General features: G+C 45.8%; 1 protein-coding gene across 1 annotated transcript; it reads left to right on the forward strand.

Moving 5' to 3' along the window:
* Window positions 1-276: 276 nt before the first annotated feature.
* Window positions 277-10,211, forward strand: LOC108554792 (insulin-like peptide receptor). The gene is given in 7 exon segments (XM_017910180.1): window positions 277-545; window positions 1,113-1,536; window positions 3,506-3,659; window positions 5,526-5,703; window positions 6,233-6,392; window positions 7,083-9,570; window positions 9,573-10,211. Coding segments are annotated over 7 exon segments (4,185 nt in total). The 3' UTR covers window positions 10,085-10,211.
* The last annotated feature ends 3,098 nt before the right edge of the window (window positions 10,212-13,309 follow it).

The raw sequence follows: 13,309 nt of genomic DNA on the forward strand, positions 1-13,309 counted from the left end.
TCCGTTTCGATCCTGTCCATTGGACAGACGAACAGACATCATTGAGCGATTCTCGGCTGTTCCTTGGACCCAGAGGACCCGGGACGCGTCTCTGTCCGTTCCAGTTCGAGGTCCACGGGTCGAGATCGAACTGCTTAGAATCCCTTGACACACAGAGGGTCTCTGCTCGACGATCGATCGATCGGCTGGAGGTGGGGAACACGCTGAAGGGTGGGGTAATTTGGGAAGGTTTGACGATCGCCTTCTCGATAGTACAGTCTTGGCTGAGACAAGAAGATGGAGAAGAGGTGGTTATCGTTGGTCGTGTTCCTTTGCGTCGCGATGTCACTGGCCTGCTGCCAGACCAGTGGAATTTGGTCCAGGACGAGCTTCGGCGATGATAACGACGAGATCGATAGGAGATACGGGACCGATTACACGGACAGAAGCATAGAGGAGACCATCCTCGGGAATGCTCGTCGTGAAAGGGATTTGGATGACTCGGAAGATCCGTTCCACGAGCGAATTGTTTCCTACAGGAGCAACAGGGCGATCGATGCTTCCAGGTACTTGGGAAAAGTTCATTGTTTCGCTTGATCGCGGTGCTTTTGTAATAGATTGCCAATTCGACGAGGATTCTTTTTCAACCTATGGATTACACAGCGTAACTCTTTATAGAAAAACGAACTAAAAATGTGCAAGAAGCTTTTTTGCAGGACTCTTCGTCTGGCAGGAAATTGAGGTTGAATATAAGGGGGTGTGCGTGCACGGTGCTCGACGCGCCACGAGATATTTCAGACTTAATTTGCTCACGAACAAAGAATCTTGGAAGAAAACTTCCTATACATTTTCGGTGCACATTTTCGTGCAGATTGATCTCCCGTATTCGAATTCCCGATTCTATGCCTATAATTTATGTTACCGTTGATGAGATACATTTGCCTGTATTATTTGTGCCATACGCAACTAGATAAAATACAAAATATTATCCACGGAAGGAAAAAAAGAATTTAGACCTTCCGTGTCTCGTGCTTTAACCAAACACCGAACTTTCAGCCCTGTCTCAATCCAATCCCCCTCCGCTGTGATACTCTCGAGCAACCCCGAGTAATTCGTTGCCCAAATGACGACAGGTCGACGGAAGCGAACACGAAATTGACCCAGCAACCGGGTCAGCTATCGAACCTCCCCAAATCGAACCTAAAACCACATGACGGGGGCCGTGAAAAAGGACGTCGCTACAAAAACATGACGATCGGCGACGGGATTTGTCAGAGCATCGACATCCGCAACAGCGCGTCCGCTTTCGGGATCCTGAAGGATTGCCGCGTGATCGAGGGCTTCCTGCAGATCGTGCTGATCGAGAACAACTCGGAGAGGGATTTTCAACCGTTCTCGTTCCCGAAACTCCGCGAAATCACCGGTTACCTGCTCCTCTATCGCGTGAACGGGCTGAAAAGTCTCAGCAACCTGTTCCCGAACCTGGAAGTGATCAGAGGGAACATCCTGCTGACCGATTATTCCTTTATGGTGTACGAGATGCAGAATCTACAGGAGGTAGGTATAGGCGATTTATAATCCCCCGTTCCCGAGTTTCCGGCTTGGTATCCGCGGTGTGAAAAAGTAAACGAGCGACGATCGAATAAAAGCTCTGTTTGCGGAGCAAATATTGTCCGGCCGGGGAGAGAGAGTAGCTCGTTGGGTCTCGAAAACGAGACGGTGCTAACGATTCGCGTGTTGTTTCTGAAAATAAATCAATATTCGCGCCGCTGGCAAATATTTGCTCGCAGAAACATCATCCTTTTTCTTCACCGTGTATTCTTTCACTCGTGATCAGTCGGTATTTCCTTTGTCGAAATCGTACGCTAATAATTACGAAGGATCAAACGCCTAGTCTAGGTCTAGGAACGTGAAATGATTCGATTTCTGAGCAGGTTTAACACGTTGAGCGCCTGCGTCAGTTTCTGAGGACTGGCAGCAGACTTTTCGTTCGGACTCGCGATCAGTCGGTATTTCCTTTGTCAAAATCGTACACTTACAATTACGAAGGATCCAGTTTAGAACTAGAAACGTGAAATGATTCGATTTCTGGCAGGTTTAATGCGTTGAGTGCCTACGTCAGTCTCTGGGGACTGTCAGTAGACTTTTCGTTTGGACTCGCGATCAATCAGCATTTCCTTTATCAAAATCGTACACTAACGATTACGAAGGGTCAGACTCTAGTCTAGGTCTAGGAACGTGAAATGATTCGATTTCTGAACAGGTTTAACACGTTGAGTGCCTACGTCAGTTCCTAGGGACTGACAGCAGACTTTTCGTTTGGACTCGCGATCAGTCAGCATTTCCTTTACCAAAATCGTACACTAACAATTACGCAGGATCTAGTCTAGGTCTAGGAACGTGAAATGATTCGATTTCTGACAGGTTTAACACGTCCCTGAGGACTGTCAATAGACTTTTCGTTTGAACGGCGTAGATTCTAGGGACTGACAGCGAACTTTTTGTTTGGTCGACATCGGTGCGTGAGACCGGCATTCAAGGGATAAATTATTAACACTATGCCGTCCGCACGTCTAATCAGGATTCTTTTGTTCGGCGCCGGTAATTTTGCGCATGATTCCAACATGGTGTCACCGGCATTTGCCCGATAGTTTTCGCATGACACCAACGTGACGCAACACCACTGGACGGCATAGTGTTAATGACAATTAATAGATTATAAACACTAGATTCCCTCTGTTGAAAGTGCCACTGGACGGCATAGTGTTAATGACAATTAATAGATTATAAACACTAGATTCCCTCTGTTGAAATAAATCTTTACACTTCCGTGGTTTCCTCTGACTGACCGTCTCTTGGTGATCGCCTTTTCGCCTTTCTGGCATTCCTCACCCCATTATCTTCTGTTTATAATTTGTATATTTGTGCATTGGCTGCACCATTCTCACAGTCCAAACGACAAAGTGGAACAAAGTAATCTTCTGTTCATACTCTTCAGCATACTTGAGTGCTCGGCATCTTGTGCTCACTTGCTGTCGCCTGAGCAGTAAGTATAGCAAAATATAGCAAAGTATGGCAACGGTACAAACGGAGATGATAATACTCTTTTGAAGGATGAAGAACGTAGATCCTCGGCTACCTTCATCTCTGATTAACCTCGTTATCTTTCCAATTCCAGTTAATGATGTGATCCGAAATTTTTAAATATAGTCGAATCCTAATTCAATCTTCTCGTATGCCAATTACTGTCAACTGTTTATAATTCGATGGAAAACGCTATCGATCATCCGACTACGCGTGAAACCAGTCAACAGAGTCGATATCGATCTCTGTCCTCGTGTATCATTTCCCACGTTCGCGGCAGCGAGAGGCTTCCCTCCAATTTGCTTTCTGGACGTAGCCAGTTGACCTGGCGGGTCAAGTGACGTTAATTAGTCAATCGAATTAACCAGCCGTTCGACCTCTGGCTGCCAGTTAGCTTTATCGGGGCTGAATCGACGCCGTGTGGGCGAATTCTTTCTTGCAGATAGGCCTGAAGAAGCTCATGGAGATCTCGAGGGGCAGCGTTCGGATCGAGAAGAATCCAGCGTTGTGCTACACCACCACCCTCAACTGGGACATCATCGTCTCTGCTGGAGAGAACGTCATCAAGGACAATGGGGAGGAGACTTCTTGTCCTGGTATTACATCAATCTTCCCTTCTTCCTCTTCTTCTTCGTGCCATCCGTTTAAGCAACTTTCCTTTTGCACGCGACTCGCGTTAACCGTGATGCATGCGTTAACGTCTTTGATTTTGCTTTTGCTTTTGCTTTTTGCTTTTTGCTTTTTGCTTTTGCTTTTGCTTCCGGGAGGTAGTCAGCGATGATTTCTTGCCAAGTTATCAATCGAGTAATTAACCCTTTGACTACTGAGGCCTTTTTGACTGAGTACTACTTGACCTAAAGCCGCTCAAAAGTCTATTTTCCTGTTAAATTTTAACTCTTTCGCTACGATAGATGTCGCCGCGAAGTCTCTTCCGTAGAACTAAGCGACGTGTCAAAGATGGAGACATTAGGATCGTGCAGTGTTTAGCATTCGATCTTTTGACGCAAATTTTTTGAAGAAAAAAGGAAAGGAAACACTGATCATCGCGATAGAGCTTGCAATTCTTGGCGAAGAGAGCTAAGAGGAACGATAGCACTTGTCTTAATATTTTACTCAATTTTTGTGACCTGTGACTATAGTCATCTGTCGTGTGTAGATGGCGTCTCGTAACTGATGACTATAGTCACTCGTAGTAGCGAAAGGGTTGAGTATGTACAGTAACAATTTACTGTAGAATACAGAGAAATAAATAATTTCGTTTTAACGTAGTGGAATATATTGTTTCGATTATTATTCGAATATAAAATAACTTCTCAGAAATGCATACCTAACCTAAAAAGCTTCTCCGTTCTCGGTGTACATTGCAAATGGATTCCTACCGTATGGTACCAACTGGTGCTGATTTCAGAATTTGTCGTAGTCAAAGGGTTAACAAAGTGTTTCTCATTTCTCATTTTAGACCTCTCTATATTATCTACAGCGTTTATAGAATTATTCTGTCGGTTGAAAATATTCGACAGCCGTATTATCTTCTTTTCTATCACCTGTATTCTTCACTAAAAATCTCACCGCTTTGCACTAATTGGCTTTTGTTTTTTTTTTTTTTGCTTTTGCACCTCTGTTACAGGCGACGAAGAGCTTGGTAGAATATTAAATCCAATCTACTTACATGTAATATAGTAGTGTAACGAAGATAGGAATGGGACGGAATAATGCTAGGATTTGAACGGTATATTATATACGTGTGTGTGGAGAGAAATGTAAAAGAAATTCAGTAATGACAACGCGTAGATGCGAATGAGTTGCCTGTGTGTTAAGTATAAAGCGTTTGACGAAGTGTTTTCTAGTGGATTCGAAGCGTAAGTTGAAAATATTTTTAATTCGATTTGATAAAGGTATGAGAAAGAGCAGAGTAATTATGAAATGGCTAATGGGGGTTCCAGTTTACAAAAATTATTCGTGTCAAATGTTTTTCAAGGAAGAGATCTAAACCTGACTTTGAATTATTTACAAGGTCACTGGAAAGTTCGAAGATAAACATTATTATTGGTAACAATTTCATTAAATGATATTGATCTTATCCTCTTATATTATTCGAAGAATTTATTAGTCAAAATAAATAGTAAATATTTCAGTGAAAAAGAAATTTGTATAAAAATTAAATAAAATAATTTTTTGGGGGGTGGAGAAGGAATTAAAAATCCTGGGTTTTTTATTTTTAATACAATTTTGTAATTAATAACTGGAAATTAAAACGGTGTACTAGGGAGAATCGCGTACCTAAAGTAGCAGCTATAGCAATTGAAGCCACGGTCAGACGTCAAGTACGTTCAAGAGCTTCTGCTAGCACACGGGTACCCGATTCTACCAACACTGTGCTCGCATGTTAAAGACACATTTGTTCACGCACGCGCAAAATTGCTATGTAGCCGTGACTTTAATCGATTGTTCCCCTTGCACAGGATGCTCGTACTGTCCCAAGGGTTACTGCTGGACTTCGCAGTATTGTCAGAGAACAGAGAAGCCAAAGTGTCACCATCAATGCCTGGGCGAATGTTACGGGCCCACGGAAAGCGAATGTTATGTCTGCAAGCATTATCGACACGAGGGGAAATGCGTGGAAAGCTGTCCTAGTCATTTGTGAGTAATCCCCTGGAGACTACTTTCATAATTCTACCCTAATTCTTTCGCAATTTTTTCCATTTTTTAATTACCCACGCTTCTATCCGCATCATAAACGTCATAAAATCATCCAGTAGTAGCACCCATAGGGGTGATTATCTGTGATCAATCTGTATCATAAAAATCAAAAAAACTTCTCACATTTTCACAAAATTGTGAGTGTGGTACACAGCCCGAGATAGCGTATTGTACTCCTATTAAATGGGACAGTTGGAATTAAAAAATTAATTTTTACCACGAGTTTCCTTAGTATTCCAATAATTTCTGGCATTTTGGAATTTATTAAACACCCGGAAGGTGTGGAAAAAATTTGGCCTACCTTCGAGCTATCAGAGGTCTCGAAAGGAGAACACCAGTGATGCTTTCTATGCGAACGCCGGGACTAAGCGCTAGGCGTGGTGGGGGAAGGCGGTCTCGCAGTGACCTTGAACTACCGTCCGATTCCAGACAGGCTGTAGCAGTAAACGCGAGGTGATTTGTTTCACAGATACTCCTATCTCTCGAGACGCTGCGTCACGAAGGATGAGTGTGTGCGAATGAATCGTCCGAGGAGAGTTCTGGAAGATGGTCAGGTCTGGAGATCGTTCAATGGATCCTGTGTGCTGCATTGTCCCGACGGGTACGAGGATGCAGTCGACGAGAACAATGTACGTGCCAGAGGTTCTTTGTTTCTTAGTTCGATTAATTAGTCCTGTACCGATATTGTGGTCGAATTCGTGACTAAAAAGGAAGGCAGACGATCGCGTTGGACGTTTGCTTTATATTTAATTCAAGGTCCGGGAAAGAGAGAGAGTTCATTATCGCGGAACGCATGCGAGTGTTAAAATGCTAAATCGCCAATTATAGAACGACAGGATCTCCGTTCTACTTGAGGAGATCGAGAGTGGTGGTAATTGGCAATTGTGGGCCGGCCAAAGACGGTAGAAATACTAACAGATTACCGTGTAATAACTGCGATATCTCGTTCGAGATGTGATTTATGAGATTTATGCTCTCAATGTTATATTATTTAGATTTACTTTGCTAATTCAGCGATGATTTTAAAATAACCGGGACGTATTAATGGGGAAAAGATTTACATACCAGGGAAAACTCGGTAAATCTTCGTAATGAAGTTTCGATCGTCGTCTTCAGCTATAGATCCGTATTATCTTGGCACGGTCGTAACGTAGATCGACACGAACGTGGATCGATATTTATTTAAATTACCGTCAACTTTGATTAATGCTAGATGAGGTCAGTCCTGACGTTCTAACCACGTACGTCAGTTCTAACTTACGTCGATACCAAGTTAGATAGGGATTCGCGTCATCCATAACCTCTGATTCTAATTACAGATGACCACGTGCCGCGCTTGCTTAAACAGCTGCCGGAAGGTCCGCCACGGCGCCCTGATCCGCCATATCTCGGACGCCCAGAGTTTCCGTGGCATAACCGTGGTGAAAGGCGCGTTGGAATTTCAGATTTGGAACGGAAATCCGAACATAATGAACGAACTGAGCGACGCGTTTGGCCGGATCGAGGAAATCACCGAGTACATCAAGATCACCCACTCCTTTCCCATCACCTCGTTAGGCTTCTTCAAGAAGCTCAAGGTCATCAAGGGAGAGAAACTGGACATCAACAACGCTAGCCTGTCCGTCCTCGACAATCCTAATCTCTCCAGTCTATTTCCACCCGGGCACGACGTCAAGATCGAGAATGGTCGACTGTTCTTCCATTACAACCCGAAGTTATGTCTGTCGAAGATCGTGCAGTTCAGCAAAATGGTGAACATCTCCAACTTCACCGACCTGGAGATACAGCCCGAGTCGAACGGCGAGAAAGTGGCCTGTGACATAGTGAACATAAACATCACGGTTCAGAATCTGGGGCCTGATTACGCGGACTTGGTGTGGGATAGTTACAAGCCTCCAGAGGGTCAGCAGTTGCTCAGCTACCTGCTCAACTATATCGAGACGGAGAACCAGAACATCACGTACGAGATGAACGCCTGCGGAGGTAACTATACCTGGCAAATCGTCGACGTGGACATCCCTAAATGGAACACCACGGTGTCGAAGCACCTCAGCAGTCTGAAACCCTACACCATGTACGCGGTATACGTGAAGACGTTCAACGCCAGAACCACCAACTTCTTCGTGAACCCGGTAGGTCAGTCGAGGATCATCTTCTTCAGGACAAGGAGCACCATCCCGTCTCCTCCAATGAACGTAGCGTCCACTGGCCTGAGCGACACCGAGATCCAGGTGAAATGGGGACCACCCATGTTCCCTAACGGACCCATAGGGTACTACATGCTCACCAGCACTATTATCTACGAGGACGACGATCTAATCTCTTTCAGGGATTACTGCAACGACACGCTGGACAACGAACTCGAGACCGAGGAAGTGTCACCGCCGGTGAAGACGACGATGATAAGCCGGGGGTCGTGTTGCTCGAAGAACACGAACAGGAATATCTTCTCGTCGAAGAAGTTCGAGATCTTTTGTCACGAGAACACGACCATCAGCTACATATCACCCGGCTGGAAGGATTATTGCGTGTACAACAGCTACAACAACGAGGACAACCAGTTCTACGAGTTGACGCACAACCTGTCCACTCTAAGGCCGGAAGAAACAACCACGATCGACGCGACCAAGTCCCCTGGCAACGTTCTAGACGAGAACACGGTCACGTACAACATCAGCGGTCAGAGCAATTCGTTCGTGATCAGAAACTTGCGCCATTATTCGCACTACGTCATTACCATAGCCGCGTGTGGTGTGAAGGTCGACGAATCGAATATGTGCTCGTCGATCCAGTACTCGCACACCAGGACGAAGATGCGAAATCATACCGACGACGTGAGAAACGTGAAGGTCCTGGTGACTAACAATACCGTCGAAGTGTTCTGGGACCTGGTTAAGGACCCGAATGCCCTCACAGTGTCCTACACCATCGAGTACACGAATCTTGACGTGAAGAACGCGAAGAAGAGCACCGAATGCATCCCGCGGAGGAGTAAAAGGGATCTAACAAACAACTACCTCATCAAAAACCTGAGTCCCGGAAAGTATAGCCTGCGAATGAAGTCCACGTCGTTGGCAGGTCACGGTAACTTCTCCGACGCGGTGTACTTCTCCATAGATCTGAGCAACACTGCCTCTATCGCGTTGATCGCGTTGCCGATACTCGGTGTTCTGTGCATGGTACTGATCGTGGTGTTCGTCATTCTGAGACATCATCAGAAAAGAAAGAAGCAAGAGAGATTGATCGCCAGCGTGAACCCTGACTACATAGAGACGAAGTACGTGATAGACGCTTGGGAAGTGCCCAGGGAGAGCGTCGAGATCCTGGAGGAACTTGGTTTAGGCAACTTCGGTATGGTGTACAGAGGAGTGTACGACAAGACTACGCCAGTGGCCATCAAGACCATCTCGAAGATGGCCAGTCAGAGGGAGAAGAACGAGTTCCTGAACGAGGCCTCGGTGATGAAGAACTTCTCGACTTTTCATATCATCAAGCTGATCGGCGTGGTGTCCATCGAGAATCCTCCGTTCGTCATCATGGAGCTGATGGAGAATGGAGACTTGAAGACGTACCTGCGACGTATCCGCGATACGCATCTCGTGCCAGATGCCTGCAGAATCATGCGAATGGCAGCCGAGATAGCCGACGGCATGGCCTACTTGGAATCGAAGAAGTACGTCCACCGAGACCTGGCTGCGCGAAATTGCATGGTGTCGAAGGAGCTGGTGTGCAAGATCGGTGACTTCGGAATGGCCAGAGACGTGTACGAAACGGACTACTACAAGATCGGCAGGAAAGGGCTTCTTCCGACACGTCAGACTCGGATGTCTGGTCGTTCGGAGTGGTTCTCTACGAGATACTGACCCTCGCCGAGATCCCCTATCAAGGTTTCTCCAACGAGGACGTGCTCAGTCACGTGTTGCACAAGGGGATCCTGAATATCCCGCGCAACTGTCCCGAGAACATCCAGAAGATCATGGAGAAGTGTTTCAAATGGCGGCCAAGCGACCGTCCCACGTTCATGGAGATAGTGTCTGAGCTAGAACCGTTTCTTGGTCAAGACTTCTACGAGAAATCGTTCTATCACTCGATGGATGGCGTGGACAGCCGGAACTCGGGTCTGAAGAAGCCCTATCACCATGCTGCCCCTATCAGGTTCCATTGGGGGAACGAGACAGCCAGGTGGGTGAAGGAGTTCGAGGACAACGTAACGCTGTTGGATCAGACGAAGGCTGGCACCAGCAGAGGGCGCATCTTCAAGAACGGCTTCCAACACTTTGGTAACGTAGCCAACATGGAAGACGTGCCTCTCGATCGATGAGGTTATAGGCTCAGTCTATAGCGGATTTCGCAATGGCGTGCGTATGTTCCTCCGGGACATGTCCCCGGCAAGTCACAAACTCGTTCGGATACGATGTACAAAGGATACTCAGGGCAGTGAATCGCGAACGAGGGCCCAACGAGTTCGATGGACGGGTATGGGCAAGGGTTCTGTTTCCGTTTCTTGCGATCAGATCACGGTTACACGCGAAAGGCTCTCGTCTGTCGGTGCTCGTTGATTTTCGATTTAGGACCTTGATGGCGACGAGCGACTAAGAAGATCCTCAGTTTTTCGTGCATACGTTCTTCCTGCTTCACCGGAAGCCCAGTATGCCTAGCCTAACCAAAAGCGTCTGAAGATACAGTCCAGTCAGTCGCGAAGTTTTTTGTTTTCCTAAAAAGCGTAACCAAAAGCTCTTAGCTCCTCGGCCATGCAAGTCTGCGAACTTTGTTCATTCCTCGAAAGGATTATACTTCGTCGTTTCGTCCTTTCGCGTCGATATTTCTTTTTTTTTTCTTCTTTTGTTTTCCCTTTTTCTCTCTAGACTAGTAGTTAATGTTTTAGAGACACGCGTTTCGTTAACTTGCAGCCTCGTACCACGCAAAGAACTGATTAATTATATGTGCTAGACACGACGTTGCGTTAGAGGTCGTAAGCCTTACAAGTACAATGAATTCTTTATTATTTGATATTCGTGGAATTTCGAAAAAATCCTCCGAGTTCTCTGGACCAGCCCTTCTTCGTATTTTCGAGTTTGGTGCTCGTCTACGATCAAACTTCCGATCATGGCGTCTAGCTTCTTCGAAAGAGACATTGCCCGAGGGTCTCTCGCGAGAGCAAGGATCCATGGATCGCAAGGACTCGCCTCGAAGAGATATTTCAACGCATCGACAACCGGAAATACCGAGTAACAATGAATTCACTGTATGCACGCGGAGTTCCCGCAAAGTTCTCGCGAAGTTCTTGCAACGAAGCACGCGGAAGAAGGCACACTCGCCTCTTAGGTACTTCCTTCATCGACCGTCTCTAAACGATCGAAAGTTCAAAGCTCGTCGGATCGCATTGTCGTGCTCCATTTCTCAAGTCGAACTCGATGTGTCAGGATTTACACGTACATATACATATCTACCAGCACTCTATCGAGAGAGGAAGACTTAGCAATACCACGAAGGAAACTCCTCATCTTCACACCCTTGCTATACTCTGGTACTCTAAATTACCCACAGTTCGTTTCCCTCTTCATAGGAACGCGACGTTAGTTATTTTTCCTACGAAAATATGCACCTAGACGGAAACATTGACATTTCGAAAATGATCCCTGGATCGCCAAGAAAATCGCGGTGCATCGGGTCTCTAGGATATTTGTACCCAAAAGTTGTAGACTCGTGACAGAGAATTCTAACATAACCTAGCTTACGCTGTCTCTCTGTCTCCCTAACCGTAAGTCACTTCGCTTCCTTCCCTCGACGTTCCTCTAACCCCGATCCTTCTTTGCAAACTATCCCTGGCAAAAGTATCTTCCCGGAATTTGGAAGATCCAAAACAGGTCCTGATGTACCCTGAAACCTAGATTTCCTCTCTCTCTCTCTCTACGTAATACATAGAAATCGGATCATGCATCAGCAAGTTCGCGCAATCCCCCGAGTCACTTCCTTCCTTTTCTCCCATCTTTTCCCGAACTCTACGCCCCTCCAGTAGCTTCCAATTCATCCTGCGATTCTTCTTGGTATTCCACGACTAAGAAGGTTGGAAAAAAGAGGAGCAGCTGCACCGCGATTCCCCATTTCATCCACGAATCGATCCCAGACTGTGTTCATAGAGAGTACAGAGTCGATCGGAAGCAGACAGAGATGGATTGAGATAGGGCAAGAGAGGGTACAGAGGGTAGGGGGTCTGACTTAGGCGATCGTCGAGCACTCGAGAATCCATATACACACATGCATACACCTGCGTATGTACATAACGTGCATACACATATATACATACACACATAAACAGAGTTCCTTGTTGATACGCGTATACGATTCGCATACACGAGGCGCGCGTGTGCGTGACCTTGGAGGTTGTACATAATATTTTATCCGCCAGGAAGACGATGGCCCGATCCGGGACAGGGTGCACGCAAAGGCGCGTTTCCATCGTGCGCGTATACGTTGTTCTAGGTAAAAACATTTGCAATAAGCATGCCAACAATCTTCTTGCAATAAGTGACTAAATATTAAACGTATACAGAGTACGATAGTTAAGGGTTGTAAGCGTGTTGTATAGCGGCTTAGGTAAAGCAGGCGGAATCTACGTGACAGAACAGAAAAGAGTATATCTCTATTTTATTGTAACATATATACGCATATGTGCATGTATACATATACACACGTGGCACACATTCGGATAAGTATTTTTTCGGCGGCCCTATATTTATTCTTCGATCGATCCGACACACACACACTTACACAGGGGGTTGAAAGGGGTGTATGGTACGTGTCCCGTGATGAACGGACACATTGGCGCAGGTACAGACGGAAGTTCAAGGGGAGGTTATGTCGACCGTGGTCGGACAGAGTCCACGGAATGGATTCTCCCCGCTTTGCCGACGATATAACCCCTCCATTTCTTCGGTTTCCGAGTCCTCGATCTTGCACTAACGATACGGTCGAGTCGAAGCGACCGTGGTCGGACAGAGTCCACGGAATGGATTCTCCCCGCTTTGCCGACGATAACCCCTCCATTTCTTCGGTTTCCGAGTCCTCGATCTTGCACTAACGATACGGTCGAGTCGAATCGTCCGTGAAAATTCGAAAAATTCGACCACGCGAAAGATGAATCGTGGCATCGGCCTGTACCGGGTGTTTCTTCGCGATTTCATCGAGTTATCGGGGTTGAAGAGCGACAAGTGTCTTGGATGGGAGCTGGAGAATTTTGAGGTTAGGTGTCGTAGGTTATGTTAGACAATGAATGTCTCTTGCTTGAGAATAGAAATTTGAATATTTGAATATTATTTCTCTTCTTTTCCGAGATAAATGGATTGACTTTGAAATTTTTTAATTTTTTTTCTTTTTCTGTGAGTTGTATATTTTTTGACGGTGTGTACACGCACACGTGTTCAGCATCAGTGTATAGTTACAGTGTTGCGTTACTTAATTGGGAAGCATAAATTTAATTTTTCGAATGTTTCTATAATTTAATGCCTTTTCTAAAATTCTTCGTCATTGATGACAAAATATTTTC

Source organism: Eufriesea mexicana, unplaced genomic scaffold, assembly GCF_001483705.2.
Source record: "Eufriesea mexicana isolate 0111107269 unplaced genomic scaffold, ASM148370v2 scaffold54, whole genome shotgun sequence".
In the NCBI taxonomy this organism is placed as follows: Eukaryota; Metazoa; Arthropoda; class Insecta; order Hymenoptera; family Apidae; genus Eufriesea; species Eufriesea mexicana.